This window comes from Salvelinus alpinus, chromosome 11, assembly GCF_045679555.1.
Source record: "Salvelinus alpinus chromosome 11, SLU_Salpinus.1, whole genome shotgun sequence".
Classification (NCBI taxonomy): domain Eukaryota; kingdom Metazoa; phylum Chordata; class Actinopteri; order Salmoniformes; family Salmonidae; genus Salvelinus; species Salvelinus alpinus.
Genome location: NC_092096.1, coordinates 3,485,744 through 3,508,844, shown reverse-complemented (window position 1 = coordinate 3,508,844; position 23,101 = coordinate 3,485,744). Strand labels below are relative to the sequence as shown.

Here is a 23,101-nt window from a genome sequence, read left to right as displayed (position 1 = left end):
GTGATGTTATATCATGTGTTGTGATAGGACGTGATGGTATATCATGCGTTGTGATAGGACGTGATGGTATATCATGCGTTGTGATAGGACGTGATGTTATAGCGTGCGTTGTGATAGGACGTGATGTTATAGCGTGCGTTGTGATAGGACGTGATGTTATAGCGTGCGTTGTGATAGGACGTGATGTTATAAAGTGCGTTGTGATAGGACGTGATGTTATAGCGTGCGTTGTGATAGGACGTGATGTTATAGCGTGCGTTGTGATAGGACGTGATGTTATAGCGTGCGTTGTGATAGGACGTGATGTTATAGCGTGCGTTGTGATAGGACGTGATGTTGAATCGTGCGTTGTGATAGGATGTGATGTTATAGCGTGCGTTGTGATAGGACGTGATGTTGAATCATGCGTTGTGATAGGCCGTCGTGTTATATCATGTGTTGTGATAGGACATGATGTTATAGCGTGCGTTGTGATAGGACGTGATGTTATAGCGTGTATTGTGATAGGCCGTCGTGTTATATCATGTGTTGTGATAGGACATGATGTTATATCATGTATTGTGATAGGACGTGATGGTATATCATGTATTGTGATAGGACATGATGGTATATCATGTATTGTGATAGGACGTGATGGTATATCATGTATTGTGATAGGACATGATGGTATATCATGTATTGTGATAGGACATGATTGTATATCATGTGTTGTGATAGGACATGATGTTATAGCGTGTATTGTGATAGGACGTGATGGTATATCATGTATTGTGATAGGACGTGATGGTATATCATGTATTGTGATAGGACATGATGGTATATCATGTATTGTGATAGGACGTGATTGTATATCATGTGTTGTGATAGGACATGATGTTATAGCGTGTATTGTGATAGGACGTGATGGTATATCATGTATTGTGATAGGACGTGATGGTATATCATGTGTTGTGATAGGACATGATGTTATAGCGTGTATTGTGATAGGACGTGATGGTATATCATGTATTGTGATAGGACGTGATGGTATATCATGTGTTGTGATAGGACGTGATGTTATATCATGTGTTGTGATAGGACGTGATGGTATATCATGTGTTGTGATAGGACGTGATGGTATATCATGTGTTGTGATAGGACGTGATGTTATATCATGTGTTGTGATAGGACGTGATGGTATATCATGTGTTGTGATAGGATGTGATGTTATAGCATGTGTTGTGATAGGACGTGATGGTATATCATGTGTTGTGATAGGACGTGATGGTATATCATGTGTTGTGATAGGACGTGATGGTATATCATGTGTTGTGATAGGACGTGATGGTATATCATGCGTTGTGAAAGGACGTGATGTTATAGCGTGTATTGTGATAGGACGTGATGTTATCATGTGTTGTGATAGGGCGTGATGTTATATCATGTGTTGTGATAGGGCGTGATGTTATATCATGTGTTGTGATAGGACGTGATGTTATATCGTGTGTTGTGATAGGACGTGATGTTATAGCGTGTGTTGTGATAGGACGTGATGTTATATCATGTGTTGTGATAGGACGTGATGGTATATCATGTGTTGTGATAGGACGTGATGGTATATCATGTGTTGTGATAGGACGTGATGTTATATCATGTGTTGTGATAGGACGTGATGGTATATCATGTGTTGTGATAGGACGTGATGGTATATCATGTGTTGTGATAGGACGTGATGTTATATCATGTGTTGTGATAGGACGTGATGGTATATCATGTGTTGTGATAGGACGTGATGGTATATCATGTGTTGTGATAGGACGTGATGTTATATCATGTGTTGTGATAGGACGTGATGGTATATCATGTGTTGTGATAGGATGTGATGTTATAGCATGTGTTGTGATAGGACGTGATGGTATAGCATGTGTTGTGATAGGACGTGATGGTATATCATGTGTTGTGATAGGACGTGATGGTATATCATGTGTTGTGATAGGACGTGATGGTATATCATGTGTTGTGATAGGACGTGATGGTATATCATGTGTTGTGATAGGACGTGATGGTATATCATGTGTTGTGATAGGACGTGATGGTATATCATGTGTTGTGATAGGACGTGATGGTATATCATGCGTTGTGAAAGGACGTGATGTTATAGCGTGTATTGTGATAGGACGTGATGTTATCATGTGTTGTGATAGGGCGTGATGTTATATCATGTGTTGTGATAGGGCGTGATGTTATATCATGTGTTGTGATAGGACGTGATGTTATATCATGTGTTGTGATAGGACGTGATGTTATAGCGTGTGTTGTGATAGGACGTGATGGTATATCATGTGTTGTGATAGGACGTGATGGTATATCATGTGTTGTGATAGGACGTGATGTTATAGCGTGTGTTGTGATAGGACGTGATGTTATAGCATGTGTTGTGATAGGACGTGATGTTATAGCATGTGTTGTGATAGGACGTGATGGTATATCATGCGTTGTGATAGGACGTGATGTTATATCTTGTGTTGTGATAGGACGTGATGTTATAGCATGTGTTGTGATAGGATGTGATGTTATAGCATGTGTTGTGATAGGACGTGATGGTATATCATGCGTTGTGATAGGACGTGATGTTATATCATGTGTTGTGATAGGACGTGATGGTATATCATGCGTTGTGATAGGACGTGATGGTATATCATGCGTTGTGATAGGACGTGATGTTATAGCGTGCGTTGTGATAGGACGTGATGTTATAGCGTGCGTTGTGATAGGACGTGATGTTATAGCGTGCGTTGTGATAGGACGTGATGTTATAAAGTGCGTTGTGATAGGACGTGATGTTATAGCGTGCGTTGTGATAGGACGTGATGTTATAGCGTGCGTTGTGATAGGACGTGATGTTATAGCGTGCGTTGTGATAGGACGTGATGTTATAGCGTGCGTTGTGATAGGACGTGATGTTGAATCGTGCGTTGTGATAGGATGTGATGTTATAGCGTGCGTTGTGATAGGACGTGATGTTGAATCATGCGTTGTGATAGGCCGTCGTGTTATATCATGTGTTGTGATAGGACATGATGTTATAGCGTGCGTTGTGATAGGACGTGATGTTATAGCGTGTATTGTGATAGGCCGTCGTGTTATATCATGTGTTGTGATAGGACATGATGTTATAGCGTGTATTGTGATAGGACATGATGTTATAGCGTGCGTTGTGATAGGACGTGATGTTAAATCATGTATTGTGATAGGACGTGATGGTATATCATGTATTGTGGTAGGACGTGATGGTATATCATGTATTGTGATAGGACGTGATGGTATATCATGTATTGTGATAGGACATGATGGTATATCATGTATTGTGATAGGACATGATTGTATATCATGTGTTGTGATAGGACATGATGTTATAGCGTGTATTGTGATAGGACGTGATGGTATATCATGTATTGTGATAGGACGTGATGGTATATCATGTATTGTGATAGGACATGATGGTATATCATGTATTGTGATAGGACGTGATTGTATATCATGTGTTGTGATAGGACATGATGTTATAGCGTGTATTGTGATAGGACGTGATGGTATATCATGTATTGTGATAGGACGTGATGGTATATCATGTGTTGTGATAGGACATGATGTTATAGCGTGTATTGTGATAGGACGTGATGGTATATCATGTATTGTGATAGGACGTGATGGTATATCATGTGTTGTGATAGGACGTGATGTTATATCATGTGTTGTGATAGGACGTGATGGTATATCATGTGTTGTGATAGGACGTGATGGTATATCATGTGTTGTGATAGGACGTGATGTTATATCATGTGTTGTGATAGGACGTGATGGTATATCATGTGTTGTGATAGGATGTGATGTTATAGCATGTGTTGTGATAGGACGTGATGGTATATCATGTGTTGTGATAGGACGTGATGGTATATCATGTGTTGTGATAGGACGTGATGGTATATCATGTGTTGTGATAGGACGTGATGGTATATCATGCGTTGTGAAAGGACGTGATGTTATAGCGTGTATTGTGATAGGACGTGATGTTATCATGTGTTGTGATAGGGCGTGATGTTATATCATGTGTTGTGATAGGGCGTGATGTTATATCATGTGTTGTGATAGGACGTGATGTTATATCGTGTGTTGTGATAGGACGTGATGTTATAGCGTGTGTTGTGATAGGACGTGATGTTATATCATGTGTTGTGATAGGACGTGATGGTATATCATGTGTTGTGATAGGACGTGATGGTATATCATGTGTTGTGATAGGACGTGATGTTATATCATGTGTTGTGATAGGACGTGATGGTATATCATGTGTTGTGATAGGACGTGATGGTATATCATGTGTTGTGATAGGACGTGATGTTATATCATGTGTTGTGATAGGACGTGATGGTATATCATGTGTTGTGATAGGATGTGATGTTATAGCATGTGTTGTGATAGGACGTGATGGTATAGCATGTGTTGTGATAGGACGTGATGGTATATCATGTGTTGTGATAGGACGTGATGGTATATCATGTGTTGTGATAGGACGTGATGGTATATCATGTGTTGTGATAGGACGTGATGGTATATCATGTGTTGTGATAGGACGTGATGGTATATCATGTGTTGTGATAGGACGTGATGGTATATCATGTGTTGTGATAGGACGTGATGGTATATCATGCGTTGTGAAAGGACGTGATGTTATAGCGTGTATTGTGATAGGACGTGATGTTATCATGTGTTGTGATAGGGCGTGATGTTATATCATGTGTTGTGATAGGGCGTGATGTTATATCATGTGTTGTGATAGGACGTGATGTTATATCATGTGTTGTGATAGGACGTGATGTTATAGCGTGTGTTGTGATAGGACGTGATGGTATATCATGTGTTGTGATAGGACGTGATGGTATATCATGTGTTGTGATAGGACGTGATGTTATAGCGTGTGTTGTGATAGGACGTGATGTTATAGCATGTGTTGTGATAGGACGTGATGTTATAGCATGTGTTGTGATAGGACGTGATGGTATATCATGCGTTGTGATAGGACGTGATGTTATATCTTGTGTTGTGATAGGACGTGATGTTATAGCATGTGTTGTGATAGGATGTGATGTTATAGCATGTGTTGTGATAGGACGTGATGGTATATCATGCGTTGTGATAGGACGTGATGTTATATCATGTGTTGTGATAGGACGTGATGTTATATCATGTGTTGTGATAGGACGTGATGGTATATCATGCGTTGTGATAGGACGTGATGGTATATCATGCGTTGTGATAGGACGTGATGTTATAGCGTGCGTTGTGATAGGACGTGATGTTATAGCGTGCGTTGTGATAGGACGTGATGTTATAGCGTGCGTTGTGATAGGACGTGATGTTATAAAGTGCGTTGTGATAGGACGTGATGTTATAGCGTGCGTTGTGATAGGACGTGATGTTATAGCGTGCGTTGTGATAGGACGTGATGTTATAGCGTGCGTTGTGATAGGACGTGATGTTATAGCGTGCGTTGTGATAGGACGTGATGTTGAATCGTGCGTTGTGATAGGATGTGATGTTATAGCGTGCGTTGTGATAGGACGTGATGTTGAATCATGCGTTGTGATAGGCCGTCGTGTTATATCATGTGTTGTGATAGGACATGATGTTATAGCGTGCGTTGTGATAGGACGTGATGTTATAGCGTGTATTGTGATAGGCCGTCGTGTTATATCATGTGTTGTGATAGGACATGATGTTATAGCGTGTATTGTGATAGGACATGATGTTATAGCGTGCGTTGTGATAGGACGTGATGTTAAATCATGTATTGTGATAGGACGTGATGGTATATCATGTATTGTGATAGGACATGATGGTATATCATGTATTGTGATAGGACGTGATGGTATATCATGTATTGTGATAGGACATGATGGTATATCATGTATTGTGATAGGACATGATTGTATATCATGTGTTGTGATAGGACATGATGTTATATCATGTATTGTGGTAGGACGTGATGGTATATCATGTATTGTGGTAGGACGTGATGGTATATCATGTATTGTGATAGGACATGATGGTATATCATGTATTGTGATAGGACGTGATTGTATATCATGTGTTGTGATAGGACATGATGTTATAGCGTGTATTGTGATAGGACGTGATGGTATATCATGTATTGTGATAGGACGTGATGGTATATCATGTGTTGTGATAGGACATGATTGTATATCATGTATTGTGATAGGACGTGATGGTATATCATGTATTGTGATAGGACGTGATGGTATATCATGTATTGTGATAGGACGTGATGTTATATCATGTGTTGTGATAGGACGTGATGGTATATCATGTATTGTGATAGGACGTGATGGTATATCATGTATTGTGATAGGACGTGATGTTATATCATGTGTTGTGATAGGACGTGATGGTATATCATGTATTGTGATAGGATGTGATGTTATAGCATGTGTTGTGATAGGACGTGATGGTATATCATGTGTTGTGATAGGACGTGATGGTATATCATGTGTTGTGATAGGACGTGATGGTATATCATGTGTTGTGATAGGACGTGATGGTATCATGCGTTGTGAAAGGACGTGATGTTATATGTATTGTGATAGGACGTGATGTTAAATCATGTATTGTGATAGGACATGATGGTATAGCGTGTATTGTGATAGGACGTGATGTTAAATCATGTATTGTGATAGGACATGATGGTATAGCGTGTATTGTGATAGGACGTGATGTTAAATCATGTATTGTGATAGGACATGATGGTATAGCGTGTATTGTGATAGGACGTGATGTTAAATCATGTATTGTGATAGGACATGATGGTATAGCGTGTATTGTGATAGGCTGTGATGGTATATCATGTATTGTGATAGGACGTGATGCTTTCATCTTCAAAAAGTTCCTGTTGCTGCCAGTGACGGGGTCAAGGAGTCATTGTTTGGATGAATACTTTGTTGTGCTTTTGAAAGAATCTTCATTAACATATTGAAAGGAAAGCGTGCAAGATCTCACCTCGTGGGGCATCAATGATCATGAGGAAGGTGAGGGATCAGCCCAGAACTACACGGCAGGACCTGGTCAATGACCTGAAGAGAGCTGGGACCACAGTCTCAAAGAAAACCATTAGTAACACACTACGCCGTCATGGATTAAAATCCTGCAGCGCACGCAAGGTCCCCCTGCTCAAGCCAGCGCATGTCCAGGCCTGTCTGAAGTTTGCCAATGACCATCTGGATGATCCAGAGGAGGAATGGGAGAAGGTCATGTGGTCTGATGAGACAAAAATAGAGCTTTTTGGTCTAAACTCGCCGTGTTTGGAGGAAGAAGAAGGATGAGTACAACCCCAAGAACACCATCCCAACCGTGAAGCATGGAGGTGGAAACATCATTCTTTGGGGATGCTTTTCTGCAAAGGGGACAGGACGACTGCACCGTATTGAGGGGAGGATGGATGGGGCCATGTGTCGCGAGATCTTGGCCAACAACCTCCTTCCCTCAGTAAGAGCATTGAAGATGGGTCGCGGCTGGGTCTTCCAGCATGACAACGACCCGAAACACACAGCCAGGGCAACTAAGGAGTGGCTCCGTAAGAAGCATCTCAAGGTCCTGGAGTGGCCTAGCCAGTCTCCAGACCTGAACCCAATAGAACATCTTTGGAGGGAGCTGAAACTCCGTATTGCCCAGCGACAGCCCCGAAACCTGAAGGATCTGGAGAAGGTCTGTATGGTGGAGTGGGCCAAAATCCCTGCTGCAGTGTGTGCAAACCTGGTCAAGAACTACAGGAAACGTATGATCTCTGTAATTGCAAACAAAGGTTTCTGTACCAAATATTAAGTTCTGCTTTTCTGATGTATCAAATACTTATGTCATGCAATAAAATGCAAATTAATTACTTAAAAATCATGCAATGTGATTTTCTGGATTTTTGTTTTAGATTCCGTCTCTCGCAGTTGATGTGTACCTATGATAAAAATTACAGACCTCTACATGCTTTGTAAGTAGGAAAACCTGCAAAATCGGCAGTGTATCAAATACTTGTTCTCCCCCCTGTATATAGCCTCCACATTGACTCTGTACCGGTACCCCCTGTATATAGCCTCCACACTGACTATGTACCGGTACCCCCTGTATATAGCCTCCACATTGACTCTGTACCGGTACCCCCTGTATATAGCCTCCACATTGACTCTGTACCGGTACCCCCTGTATATAGCCTCCACATTAACTCTGTACCGGTACCCCCTGTATATAGCCTCCACATTGACTCTGTACCGGTACCCCCTGTATATAGCCTCCACATTGACTCTGTACCGGTACCCCCTGTATATAGCCTCCACATTGACTCTGTACCGGTACCCCCTGTATATAGCCTCCACATTGACTCTTTACCGGTACCCCCTGTATATAGCCTCCACATTGACTCTGTACCGGTACCCCCTGTATATAGCCTCCACATTGACTCTGTACCAGTACCCCCTGTATATAGCCTCCACATTGACTCTGTACCGGTACCCCCTGTATATAGCCTCCACATTGACTCTGTACCGGTACCCCCTGTATATAGCCTCCACATTGACTCTGTACCGGTACCCCCTGTATATAGCCTCCACATTGACTCTGTACCAGTACCCCCTGTATATAACCTCCACATTGACTCTGTATATATATTATTATAATAATAATTTTCTTTCATCTCATCCCTATTACACACTCACCCATTCAGGGAGGGAGATAAGATCTCTTTACAATCACTTCATATTCCCTTTTAATTGTTGAAAGTTTAGAGAGAAGAGTGTATCTCGACACACACACACACACACACACACACACACACACACACACACACACACACACACACACACACACACACACACACACACACACACACACACACACACACACACACACACACACACACACACACACACACACACACACACACACACACACACACACTATGCCTCCCAGTACTACATTGAGATGTTCTGTGTTCATTTCCTTGGTTCTTTCTTTCCCTTTGAAGCTATTAGTGGTAGAAATGAAGCAGCGGTCTGTGGCGTGTTCATTAACCCGTGTTATAGGCTGACGGTGCCTGTTGTCTCTTAATTACAATTCTGAATCTTTAATGTAACGTATTAAAAGGCAAATAATTCGACTTTATTCTCTCTCTCTGTCTCTCTCTTTGTGTGTCTCTGTCTCGCTCTCCCTCTCTCCCACTCCATCTCTCTCTCTCTCTGTGTGTCTCTCTCTCTCTCTCGCTCTCTCGCACTCGCTCGCTCGCTCTCTCTCTCTCTCTCGCTCTCTCGCTCTCTCGCTCTCTCTCTCTCTCTCTCTCGCTCTCTCGCTCTCTCTCGCTCTCTCTCGCTCTCTCTCTCTCTCTCTCTCTCTCTCGCTCTCTCTCGCTCTCGCTCTCTCTCGCTCTCTCTCGCTCTCTCTCGCTCTCTCTCTCGCTCTCTCTCGCTCTCTCTCTCTCTCCTCTCTCTCGCTCTCTCTCGCTCTCTCTCTCCTCTCTCGCGCTCTCTCTCTCCTCTCTCGCGCTCTCTCTCTCCTCTCTCGCGCTCTCTCTCTCCTCTCTCGCGCTCTCTCTCTCCTCTCTCGCGCTCTCTCTCTCCTCTCTCGCGCTCTCTCTCTCCTCTCTCGCGCTCTCTCTCTCCTCTCTCGCGCTCTCTCTCTCTCTCTCTCTCTCTCTCTCTCTCTCGCTCTCTCTCTCTCTCTCTCTCTCTCTCTCTCTCTCTCTCTCTCTCTCTCTCGCTCTCTCTCTCCCTCTCTCCCTCTCTCCCTCTCGCTCGCTCTCTCGCTCCCGCTCTCTCTCGCGCTCTCTCCCTCTCTCGCTCTCTCCCTCTCTCGCTCTCTCCCTCTCTCCCTCTCTCCCTCTCTCTCTTCGTTTCTGACGTGAGTGGAAGTGCCTGAATGACCCAACATGTCTGCTGAGAATAGGAAAGAGAGCGATCTGCATATCATCTGCATATTACAAAAGGGATTAGCATTAGCGCCGTAGCCACAACCGCCACATTCTCCCTAACTAGGCCAACACAGTGATCCCAACCACTTGCTTTCTAAATTTGCGAGCATTCTCCTTCTCCCCCTTTTCATTAGAATATGTGAGCTGTTATAAATCAGGTTCAGATGATGTTATTGTTGTCTCGTCGTTATCTTGTCTTTGCTCAGCCGCTAATGAGCGTGACAGCGCGGCTAAACGGGCGCGTTTCTGTTTTACATTATTTGGGCATGCTGGGTAATAAACTCTCATTAGAGAGGAGGAAACGCTCCCTCTTTCTTTTTTGTAGCGCCGTCTCTTTAATTACATCCCTCCCCTCCCTCCCTCCCTCCCTCCCTCCCTCCCTCCCTCCCTCTAATAAGGATGAGGGCATGCTCCCGCTGCTGATAAATCCTGTCATGTATTTGTTATTACTAGATGAGAGAATAAAGGAGTAGAGTTATTATTTCTCTCTTATTAAGTGTCTGCTAATTGAAGGAGGTTTTAATTGGACTCTTGTTTCGTTTTTTTCTCTTCTTTTTAGTTTCCTAATGAGTTGAAACAATGTTGCTCTTTCTCCCCTTTGCATTGACAAGGCTTACTGCTGGTGTGGTAACTTATCAGTACTGTAGTTCGCCTCTGTAGTAGCGCTGCAATTTAGTTATATTTATACAATACCAGAGTTTATAAATGGAGTTTCTGTCTGTTTTTCCCCCAGTCTCTTTTCCCCTTCGACTGTATTTTCTATGTTATTAATCCATTTGTTCCAGCAGTTTGTGTTTTTAAGCCCTCATCCACCACAGCAGCCTTCATCCTTTAGCAGCCTTGAGTGCATTGAAAAGTGAAGCGATGCGAACCTTTCAGATTTCAACTTGAGCTGCATTTAAGAACCAGACAACCATTCCAGAGAAAATAACTGGTCAGGTGAATGTTATTACTTTTCTTTTTAAGATAAAATAAAAACGTGTTCATTATGAATCCTGCTGAATCATTCAGGGTCGAGGAATAGAAATGGCTGTCCTGTAGACAGAGTGTATCTGTTGTCATTCTCCTTCCTTTCACGTCACATTGGCACCGCTGTTAACAAATAACAGTTTCTACTGCTGCCACCAACTGTCAGTTACGTTGGGCACTAGCATGGTCAATGGCTGACTTCAGCGGTGGCATATGGCAGTCAGTCTGCTAGCATGGCTAATGGCTGACTTCAGGGGTGGAATATGGCAGTCAGTCTGCTAGCATGGCTAATGGCTGACTTCAGGGGTGGCATATGGCAGTCAGTCTGCTAGCATGGCTAATGGCTGACTTCAGGAGTGGAATATGGCAGTCAGTCTGCTAGCATGGCTAATGGCCGACTTCTGGAGTGGAATATGGCAGTCAGTCTGCTAGCATGGCTAATGGCCGACTTCAGGGGTGGAATATGGCAGTCAGTCTGCTAGCATGGCTAATGGCTGACTTCAGGGGTGGAATATGGCAGTCAGTCTGCTAGCATGGCTAATGGCCGACTTCAGGGGTGGAATATGGCAGTCAGTCTGCTAGCATGGCTAATGGCCGACTTCAGGGGTGGAATATGGCAGTCAGTCTGCTAGCATGGCTAATGGCTGACTTCAGGGGTGGAATATGGCAGTCAGTCTGCTAGCATGGCTAATGGCTGACTTCAGGGGTGGAATATGGCAGTCAGTCTGCTAGCATGGCTAATGGCCGACTTCTGGAGTGGAATATGGCAGTCAGTCTGCTAGCATGGCTAATGGCCGACTTCAGGGGTGGAATATGGCAGTCAGTCTGCTAGCATGGCTAATGGCTGACTTCAGGGGTGGAATATGGCAGTCAGTCTGCTAGCATGGCTAATGGCCGACTTCAGGGGTGGAATATGGCAGTCAGTCTGCTAGCATGGCTAATGGCCGACTTCAGGGGTGGAATATGGCAGTCAGTCTGCTAGCATGGCTAATGGCTGACTTCAGCGGTGGCATATGGCAGTCAGTCTGCTAGCATGGCTAATGGCTGACTTCAGGGGTGGAATATGGCAGTCAGTCTGCTAGCATGGCTAATGGCCGACTTCAGGGGTGGAATATGGCAGTCAGTCTGCTAGCATGGCTAATGGCTGACTTCAGGGGTGGAATATGGCAGTCAGTCTGCTAGCATGGCTAATGGCCGACTTCAGGGGTGGAATATGGCAGTCAGTCTGCTAGCATGGCTAATGGCCGACTTCAGGGGTGGAATATGGCAGTCAGTCTGCTAGCATGGCTAATGGCCGACTTCAGGGGTGGAATATGGCAGTCAGTCTGCTAGCATGGCTAATGGCCTCTTTGGCACCTGTGTGTCTCTTAAAATCAAGACCAGACAACACAGAGAGGGGGAGACGGGGGGGGGAGAGTAGCGGGGGACGGGGAGGGACAGACAGTGGAAATCAATGTAAATTGTCAATGCACTTCCAAGGTCCCATTGTCCCTCTCCAAACGCCAGGGTAAAGATTTCTGCCGTTGGAAAGCTGCCGTGAAGTCTCCAGACCTCTCAGAAGGGATAGGTTACTCTTAATGTATCACAAATGGATCAAAATGCACTTATCCTGGACTTTTTAAATGGGGAATCTTCTTTCTTTGACGACTTGTTTTATTTTTCCTGAGAAGGCGACAAGCCGGCTGACGCTGCTGTTCTACCGTCTGACCGTTTTGACATTATTAGGATGAACACGACAATGCTTTGAGCTGTGACGACTTGGTGGGGTTCCTCTGTTTACTGCCCCCCCACCTACGTAACCCCTGTTAGTTTGTTCTGTTACTTTAACTCCGTCTACAACAGATGGGGTTCTAGCTGTTGTGTTCTTACTCAGGTGAAACTAACACACAACAGTTGTAAATTCCATGTAATGAACCAACAGCGTTCCTCAGCGTCTCCCGGTGTTAAGAGCTTAGTGCGGAAGGCTTTGTCTCATCTTGTGTTCACCTGAATAAAGACACGCCTCCTGTCTCTGTATCTGTGGAACAACAGAACTTCTCTTGACCAGGTAGAGAGGAAGGAAAGAGTGTGTGTAGCGTACTAAGACTCTTCTCTCTCTCTCTCTCTCTCTTTCCCCCTCTCCCCCCCCTCTCTCTCTCCCCCCCCTCTCTCTCTCCCCCCCCCTCTCTCTCTTCCCCCCTCTCTCTTTCCCCCCCTCTCTCTCTTTCCCCCCTCTCTCTCTCTTCCCCCCCTCTCTCTCTCTTCCCCCCCTCCCTCTCTCTCTCTCTTCCCCCCCTCCCTCTCTCTCTCTCTTTCTCCCCTCTCTCTCTCTTTCTCCTCTCTCTCTATCTTTCTCCTCTCTCTCCCTCTCTCTCCCACCTCTCTCTCCATCTCTCTCTCTCTTTCTCCTTCTCTCTCTCTCCCTCTCTTTCCACCTCTCTGTCTTTCCACCTCTCTCTCTTTCTCTCCCTCTCTCTCTTTCCACCTCTCTCTCTTTCCACCTCTCTCTCTTTCCACCTCTCTCTCTTTCCACCTCTCTCCTTTCCACCTCTCTCTCCTTTCCCCTCTCTCTCTTTCCCCCTCTTTTCCCCTCTCTTTTCCCCTCTCTTCCCCCCTCTCTCCCTTTCCCCTCTCTTTTCCCCTCTCTCTCCCTCTCTTTTCCCCTCTCTCTCCCTCTCTTTTCCCCTCTCTCTCCCCCTCTTTTCCCCTCTCTTTCCCTCTCTCTCTCTCTCTTTCTCCCTCTCTCTTTCTCCCTCTCTCTCTTTCTCCCTCTCTCTCTTTCTCCCTCTCTCTCGTTCTCCCTCTCTCTCGTTCTCCCTCTCTCTCTTTTCCCCTCTCTCTCTTTCTCCCTCTCTCCCTCCTCTCTCTCTCTTCTTTCTCCTTTCCTCTCCTCCTCTCCTTTCGTTCTCCGTCACTGCGACAGATTTCCGTCTTATGGATTCTAGAGAGTTTGGGTGTGGGGGGGGGCTGGTTTGGAGATGACGGACTAATACAGACAATTCTCAAATATGTATTGTGAAATATTTTATGTTCTCTGTTACGCTGTGTGCACTGAGCTGACATGCATGATTGTTGCTGACAGTGTTCAGATGAAGGGAATTAAATAGTCTGTAATGCCCTCCAGCGGTGCTCAGCTCAGACAGCGGTGTGTAGTCTACTGTAATACTTTGTAAAGCCCTCCAGTGGTGTGTAGTCTACTGTAATAGTCTGTAAAGCCCTCCAGCGGTGTATAATCTACTGTAATAGTCTGTAAAGCCCTCCAGTGGTGTGTAGTCTACTGTAATAGTCTGTAAAGCCCTCCAGCGGTGTGTAGTCTACTGTAATAGTCTGTAAAGCCCTCCAGCGGTGTGTAGTCTACTGTAATAGTCTGTAAAGCCCTCCAGCGGTGTGTAGTCTACTGTAATAGTCTGTAAAGCCCTCCAGCGGTGCTCAGCTCAGACAGTGGTGTGTAGTCTACTGTAATAGTCTGTAAAGCCCTCCAGCGGTGTGTAGTCTACTGTAATAGTCTGTAAAGCCCTCCAGCGGTGTGTAGACTACTGTTAAAGGAATTAAAAGCCTCTACTTTATCACTCAGCGTGGAACTTTCCACTGCTACTATATTTTACATGTAATGGTGTTATACTAAACCAGACATTTACCTAGTCCTGTAATGGTGTTATTAAACTAAACCAGACATTTACCTAGTCATGTAATGGTGTTATTCAACTAAACCAGACATTTACCTAGTCATGTAATGGTGTTATTAAACTAAACCAGACATTTAACTAGTCATGTAATGGTGTTATTATACTAAACCAGACATTTAACTAGTCCTGTAATGGTGTTATACTAAACCAGACATTTACCTAGTCCTGTAATGGTGTTATTATACTAAACCAGACATTTAACTAGTCATGTAATGGTGTTATTAAACTATACCAGACATTTAACTAGTCCTGTAATGGTGTTATTCAACTAAACCAGACATTTAACTAGTCCTGTAATGGTGTTATTCAACTAAACCAGACATTTAACTAGTCCTGTAATGGTGTTATTAAACTAAACCAGACATTTAACTAGTCATGTAATGGTGTTATTAAACTAAACCAGACATTTAACTAGTCCTGTAATGGTGTTATTAAACTAAACCAGACATTTAACTAGTCCTGTAATGGTGTTATTAAACTAAACCAGACATTTAACTAGTCCTGTAATGGTGTTATTAAACTAAACCAGACATTTAACTAGTCCTGTAATGGTGTTATTAAACTAAACCAGACATTTAACTAGTCCTGTAATGGTGTTATTAAACTAAACCAGACATTTACCTAGTCATGTAATGGTGTTATTAAACTAAACCAGACATTTAACTAGTCCTGTAATGGTGTTATTAAACTAAACCAGACATTTAACTAGTCCTGTAATGGTGTTATTAAACTAAACCAGACATTTAACTAGTCCTGTAATGGTGTTATTAAACTAAACCAGACATTTAACTGTAGAATAGTTGGTGTCTGTTTGAACATTTACACTGACAGGACGGGTCTTGGGTGTTAGGAGGAAGTTGTCAAAGAGGAGGTTGACAACCAATGTCTTCTCTGAACACACACACACACACACACACACACACACACCCTACCTACTGTCTGGCTGCTTGAATAGTACTGTATCTAAATGACGAAGCCCTGTCCGATCTGTTTACTCGAAACTTTCTGTGATTTGTGGTTGTTTTACTGTTTACATTTAAGAAGTGTTCCCGAGTTCACATTGACCTTGTTTTATCTGTGTGTCTTCTCTTTTGTCAGGTACAAGCATTTCTTACGGGATCTGTCAGAGAACACTAGTCCGGACTACCCAGAGTTCCAACAGCTTTCAAGTAAGTGTCTCTCATCTCCCTGCTGCACGCACTGCTCAGCTCGCTCAATAGTCACTGTGCCTGCATCCCAAATGGCATCCTGTTTACCTATTTAGTGCACTACTTTTGACCAGGGCCCTATCACCGTATAGGGAATAAGGTGTCTGTCATTTGGGACTCGGGCACTGCGATTCTTCCAAGGTAAATACAGTATCGATGGATTAACCTCAGCGTTGTTTATAGTCTTTCGTTGTCAAGAGATCTGTCTCAACGCTGAAAACTTCGGTATGCGTCCCAAATGGCACCCTATCCAATTTATAGTGCACTACTTTTGCGGAGAACCCTATGGGCCGTGGTTAAGGGTAGTGCACTACTTTTGCAGAGAGCCCTATGGGCCGTGGTTAAGGGTAGTGCACTACTTTTGCAGAGAGTCCTATGGGCCGTGGTTAAGGGTAGTGCACTACTTTTGCTGAGAGTCCTATGGGCCGTGGTTAAGGGTAGCTCACTACTTTGGCAGAGAGCCCTATGGGCCGTGGTTAAGGGTAGTGCACTACGTAGGGGTCTGGTCGTTCCAGGCCGTAGTTAGAAAACAGATCATATTTAGTGTTGCTGAAACATGTGTTTAGTTGAACTATAAATTTGATGCTCATCGATTGCACCCGAATTTGGCCATTTTTATTTTTTAAGGGGGTTCGTACACAATATAAACACAACGTGTAAAGTTTTGGTCCCATGTTTCATAAGCTGAAAATAAAGATCACAGAAATGTCATTTCTCTACCATAAGCCACCTCACCTCCAATGTGGTTTTTGAGAATTTGTCAGTATGTCCAACCGGCCTCACAACCACAGACCACGTGTGGGCGAGCGGTTTGCTGATGTCAACATTGTGAACAGAGTGCCCCATGGTAGCGGTGGGGTTATGGTATAGGCAGGCATAAACTACGGACAACAAACACAATTTCATTTTATCGATGGCAATTTGAATGCTCAGAGGTACCGTGACGAGATCCTGAGGCCCGTTGTCGTGCCGTTCATCCTCCTCCATCACCTCATGTTTCAGCGTGATAATGCACGGCTCCATGTCGCTAGGATCTGTACACAACTCCTGGAAGCTGAAAATGTCCCAGTTCTTCCATGGCCTGCATACTCACCAGACATGTCACCCATATTGAGCATGTTTGGGGTGCTCTGGATCGACGTGTACGACAGTGTGTTCCAGTTGCCGCCAATATCCAGCAACTTCGCAACAGCCATTGAAGAGGAGTGGGACAACGTTCCAACAGGCCACAATCAATAGCCTGATCAACTCTATGTGAAGGAGATGTGTCGCGCTGCATGAGGCCAATACATCCTGATATTACCAGGTTCTGACCATTTTTAGATGGTGCTGTTCCAGGTAATACAACATTTACAAAAATAAGCATTTGTTGCACAAATCCAATGCAAGCCAATGGTACCTGTATTAGCATGTTCATGCTTCATCTCACTATCATCCTCAAGTGTATATACTGTATTTTAGTTTTTTATCACTTGGGACAGCACCATCTAGTGGTCAGAACCTGGTAATATTAGGATGTAGGATGGGAACATAATTTTGACTAATGACTAATTTATCTGAACAGGAGGGGAAAAAACTAAATTCACTGGGAATGGATTTCATAGGATAAAGAAACAATACTCCAAGCCACAGCTCCATACTACTTGTCAGACAGAGGAGGAGGAGATAGCAGTGGGATCAGTACAGGCTGGGAGGAGATAGCGGCGGGCCCAGTACAGGCTGGGAGGAGATAGCAGTGGGCCCAGTACAGACTGGGAGGAGATAGCCGTGTGCCCAGTACAGACTGGGAGGAGATAGCAGTGGGCCCAGTACAGGCCGGGAGGAGATAGCGGCGGGCCCAGTACAGGCTGGGAGGAGATAGCAGTAGGCTCAGTACAGGCTGGGAGGAGATAGCGGCGGGCCCAGTACAGACTGGGAGGAGATAGCGGTGGGCCCAGTACAGGCTGGGAGGAGATAGCGGTGGGCCCAGTACAGACTGGGAGGAGATAGCGGCGGGCCCAGTACAGGCTGGGAGGAGATAGCGGCGGGCCCAGTACAGACTGGGAGGAGATAGCGGCGGGCCCAGTACAGGCTGGGAGGAGATAGCGGCGGGCCCAGTACAGGCTGGGAGGAGATAGCGGCGGGTCCAGTACAGGCTGGGAGGAGATAGCGGTGGGCCCAGTACAGGCTGGGAGGAGATAGCGGTGGGCCCAGTACAGACTGGGAGGAGATAGCGGCGGCCTTAGTACAGGCTGGGAGGAGATAGCGGTGGGCCCCGTACAGGCTGGGAGGAGATAGCGGTGGGCCCAGTACAGACTGGGAGGAGATAACGGTGGGCCCAGTACAGACTGGGAGGAGATAGCGGTGGGCCCAGTACAGGCTGGGAGGAGATAGCGGTGGGCCCAGTACAGACTGGGAGGAGATAGCGGCGGGCCCAGTACAGACTGGGAGATAGCGGCGGGCCCAGTACAGGCTGGGAGGAGATAGCGTTGGGCCCAGTACAGACTGGGAGGAGATAGCGGCGGGCCCAGTACAGGCTGGGAGGAGATAGCGGCGGGCCCAGTACAGACTGGGAGGAGATAGCGGCGGGCCCAGTACAGGCTGGGAGGAGATAGCAGTGGGCCCAGTACAGACTGGGAGGAGATAGCAGTGGGCTCAGTACAGACTGGGAGGAGATAGCAGTGGGCCCAGTACAGGCTGGGAGGAGATAGCGGCGGGCCCAGTACAGGCTGGGAGGAGATAGCAGTAGGCTCAGTACAGGCTGGGAGGAGATAGCGGCGGGCCCAGTACAGACTGGGAGGAGATAGCGGTGGGCCCAGTACAGGCTGGGAGGAGATAGCGGTGGGCCCAGTACAGACTGGGAGGAGATAGCGGCGGGCCCAGTACAGGCTGGGAGGAGATAGCGGCGGGCCCAGTACAGACTGGGAGGAGATAGCGGCGGGCCCAGTACAGGCTGGGAGGAGATAGCGGCGGGCCCAGTACAGGCTGGGAGGAGATAGCGGCGGGTCCAGTACAGGCTGGGAGGAGATAGCGGTGGGCCCAGTACAGGCTGGGAGGAGATAGCGGTGGGCCCAGTACAGACTGGGAGGAGATAGCGGCGGCCTTAGTACAGGCTGGGAGGAGATAGCGGTGGGCCCCGTACAGGCTGGGAGGAGATAGCGGTGGGCCCAGTACAGACTGGGAGGAGATAACGGTGGGCCCAGTACAGACTGGGAGGAGATAGCGGTGGGCCCAGTACAGGCTGGGAGGAGATAGCGGTGGGCCCAGTACAGACTGGGAGGAGATAGCGGCGGGCCCAGTACAGACTGGGAGATAGCGGCGGGCCCAGTACAGACTGGGAGGAGATAGCGTTGGGCCCAGTACAGACTGGGAGGAGATAGCGGCGGGCCCAGTACAGGCTGGGAGGAGATAGCGGCGGGCCCAGTACAGACTGGGAGGAGATAGCGGCGGGCCCAGTACAGGCTGGGAGGAGATAGCGGCGGGCCCAGTACAGGCTGGGAGGAGATAGCGGTGGGTCCAGTACAGGCTGGGAGGAGATAGCGGTGGGCCCAGTACAGGCTGGGAGGAGATAGCGGTGGGCCCAGTACAGACTGGGAGGAGATAGCGGCGGCCTTAGTACAGGCTGGGAGGAGATAGCGGTGGGCCCCGTACAGGCTGGGAGGAGATAGCGGTGGGCCCAGTACAGACTGGGAGGAGATAACGGTGGGCCCAGTACAGACTGGGAGGAGATAGCCGTGTGCTCAGTACAGACTGGGAGGAGATAGCGGTGGGCCCAGTACAGACTGTTCTGTGAGGATAGGATGAAAGCAGCACTGTGGCAATGCTCAACGTTCGTCTAAATTCTCAATGTGGATTTTAACTTCATTAATGGGGACCAGATCTGAGGATATTAAGCGGAGCGATATATTAATAAATAAAATCTTCATCTGATCTCCAACATCAACAGAAGCACACCACCCCGATAATGACTAATTCCAATCGTCAAATAAACAGCAAATCCGACTTAAGCGCAAATGTACACAAGGAATTATTTATGGGCATCAATTAAAATCTTCATTGGCTGCGTGCTGCTTTTGCTTACAAATGAAAACAGCCGCTCACTGGTAAGAGGAAGGTACGTCTCTGAATGCTCTCTCTCCTCTCCTCCCCTCTTCCTCCCCTCTTCCTCCCCTCTTCCTCTCCCTTCTTCCTCCCCTCTTCCTCTCCTCTCCCCTCTTCCTCTCCTCTCTCCCCTCTCCTCTCTCCCCTCTTCCTCTCCCCTCTTCCTCTCCTCTCCCCTCTTCCTGTCCCTTCTTCCTCCCCTCTTCCTCTCCTCTCTCCCCTCTCCTCTCTCCCCTCTTCCTCTTCCTCTCCTCTCCCCTCTTCCTCTCCTCTCCCCTCTTCCTGTCCCTTCTTCCTCCCCTCTTCCTCTCCCCTCTTCCTCCCCTCTTCCTCTCCCCTCTCCTCTCTCCCCTCTTCCTCTCCTCTCTCCCCTCTTCCTCTCCTCTCTCCCCTCTTCCTCTCCTCTCCCCTCTTCCTCTCCCCTCTCCTCTCTCCCCTCTTCCTCTCCTCTCTCCCCTCTTCCTCTCCCCTCTTCCTCTCCTCTCCTCTCTTCCTCTCTCCCCTCTTCCTCTCCTCTCTCCCCTCTTCCTCTCCCCTCTTCCTCTCCTCTCTCCTTTTCCTCTCCCTTCTTCCTCCCTTCTTCCTCCCCTCTTCCTCTCCTCTTCCTCTCCTCTCCTCTCCCCTCTTCCTCTCCTCTTCCTCTCCTCTCCCCTCTTCCTCCCCTCTTCCTCTTCCTCTCCTCTCCTATCCCCTCTTCCTCCCCTCTCTCCTCCATCCTCTTCCTCTCCTCTGTCCCTCTCCCCTCTTCCTCCCCTCTCTCCTCCCCTCTCCTCGTCTTCCCCTCTTCCTCTTCTCCATCCCTCTCCCCTTCTTCCCCTCTTCCTCTGCTCATCCTCTCTCCTCTCCTCTCCCCTCACTCCTCTCCTCTTTCTCTCCTCTCCCTTCTTCCTCCCCTCTTTCCTCTCCTCCATCCTCTTCCTTCATCCTCTTCCTCCCCTCTCCCTCATTAGCGCTGCTTTTCTAAACTGTTCTTTTCTCATAAAAAGATGAATAATCTGAGTTGAGTTAGTTATCCTGGTTGTATTGTAAAGGGAATTATTTAGAAATAGCCCCAGACGGATCACATTGTATCTGATTATCAAACTAACGAGTTGAGAGAAGACTCAGGAGGCTTTGTTGTTTTAATGCTCCTCTTGTTGTTTTGTTTGTCTTGTTGTTTTGTTTGTCTTTCTCTGTGTGGAATCAACAGCGTTGGTTAGAATTGTTGTAATTGCCGTACTTCAAGAGTTTTCCTCAGCCACTCTGTGTGTGTGTGTGTGTGTGTGTGTGTGTGTGTGTGTGTGTGTGTGTGTGTGTGTGTGTGTGTGTGTGTGTGTGTGTGTGTGTGTGTGTGTGTGTGTGTGTGTGTGTGTGTGTGTGTGTGTTAAAGTGACCTCACACTGCCCTCTTAATATGCTCCCCGTGAACCACCAACCCACCACAAACCACTCGACACAAACGCACACCCTTAAAAACACTCCAACCCCTGTCAAAATATGAATATGAAGAAGTTAACGTCACGAAGCGCCCCCTTTTTAACTGCCTACTATTTAAACATAATTGATAAATGAAATACTGACGTGTTCACACACAGAACACAATGTAGAGGAAGAGTGTTCTCAGAATGAGTATTGTGTTCATGTTTGTATTATTAATGTGAAGGCTGAGTCTGTAATGGGTTTGCATATGACCCTGGTCATAAGAAGTGCACTAGGTAGGGAATAGGGTGCCGGCTGGGATGCACGACAACTAAACTGATCTGAGGCAACAGCACTGTAATTACCAAGTTGTTGTTTTTATTAAAAAAGAGACAATAAAGACAAATTTAATGAAGAAGATTCAGAAACCATATAACAGCCTCTCTCTCCAACCCACAGATGGCTTTGTTTTGGTCTTTTTGGTTTCGTAACGTTGTAATTTGTTGTGAAGATAAGCGGGCCCAATTAGGACGGGATTATTTCATCTATCGTAGAGGGGAGAAAGACGAGGACCGCCTCGAGGCTCGAGCATCATCGTGTTCGTACGCTGGGTCACGTCCCAAATGCACTACTTTAGACCAGAGCCCCCCCCCCAGGCAAAAGTACTGTACTACGTAGGGATTCGGGTGCAATTCTGGTTAAAAATAGTGCACTACGTAGGGATTAGGGTGCCATTCTGGTCAAAAGTAGTGCACTATGTAGGGATTAGGGTGCCATTCTGGTCAAAAGTAGTGCACTACGTAGGGATTAGGGTGCCATTCTGGTCAAAAGTAGTGCACTACGTAGGGATTAGGGTGCCATTCTGGTCAAAAGTAGTGCACTACGTAGGGATTAGGGTGCCATTCTGGTCAAGAGTAGTGCACTATGTAGGGAATAGGATGCCGTTCAGGTAGTAGACTGACTGTTGTTGCAACGCTACTTAGAAAACAAGAGGAAGAACGTTGGGTTTAAAGTTAGCCATCCACACGTACTGTGTTGACCCCCACCAGCCATCCACACGTACTTTGTCCCCCCCTCCCAACCCCCACCAGCCATCCACACGTACTTTGTCCCCCCCTCCCAACCCCCACCAGCCATCCACACGTACTTTGTCCCCCCCTCCCAACCCCCACCAGCCATCCACACGTACTGTGTTACCCCCCTCAGGTTTTGGGGGTTTATGATGGCCCTGTATGTGATCATATGGGAATGACCCACGGCTGAATCTAGTTGGTGATCCCTGGTCTAGTTGATCGGCCTGCTTCGTTTCGGGTTCAGTTTCTCACAGAGCTTGTTGGCTAACCCTAAACCCTTAGCTGTAAACCCAACGACCCAGGCTACTGAACCAGACCAGTTCTACAAGGCAGTACCACCGGGGAATAACTGGTGAAGGAAGTGGTGTTCTGTTAAGGTCAATAAGGAGAGGTGTCCTGTTAAGGTCAATAAGGAGAGGAGAGGTGTTCTGTTAAGGTCAATAAGGAGAGGTGTCCTGTTAAGGTCATTAAGGAGAGGAGAGGTGTCCTGTTAAGGTCAATAAGAAGAGGAGAGGTGTTCTGTTAAGGTCAATAAGGAGAGGTGAGGTGTCCTGTTAAGGTCAATAAGGAGAGGAGAGGTGTTCTGTTAAGGTCAATAAGGAGAGGTGAGGTGTCCTGTTAAGGTCAATAAGGAGAGGAGAGGTGTTCTGTTAAGGTCAATAAGGAGAGGTGAGGTGTCCTGTTAAGGTCAATAAGGAGAGGAGAG

The 23,101-nt window shown here is 46.4% G+C and overlaps 1 protein-coding gene across 2 annotated transcripts in view; it reads left to right on the top strand.

The window, feature by feature from the left end:
* arhgef39 (Rho guanine nucleotide exchange factor (GEF) 39) overlaps window positions 1-23,101 on the top strand; it is a 133,603-nt gene that overhangs the window by 54,974 nt on the left and 55,528 nt on the right. For both annotated transcript variants that reach the window (XR_011666768.1, XM_071331537.1), the window contains exon 6: window positions 15,736-15,806. Coding sequence is in view for 1 of the 2 variants with exons in the window: in XM_071331537.1 (XP_071187638.1) it covers window positions 15,736-15,806 (71 nt within the window). In the remaining variant the exon portion in view is untranslated. The remainder of the gene's footprint in view (window positions 1-15,735; window positions 15,807-23,101) is intronic.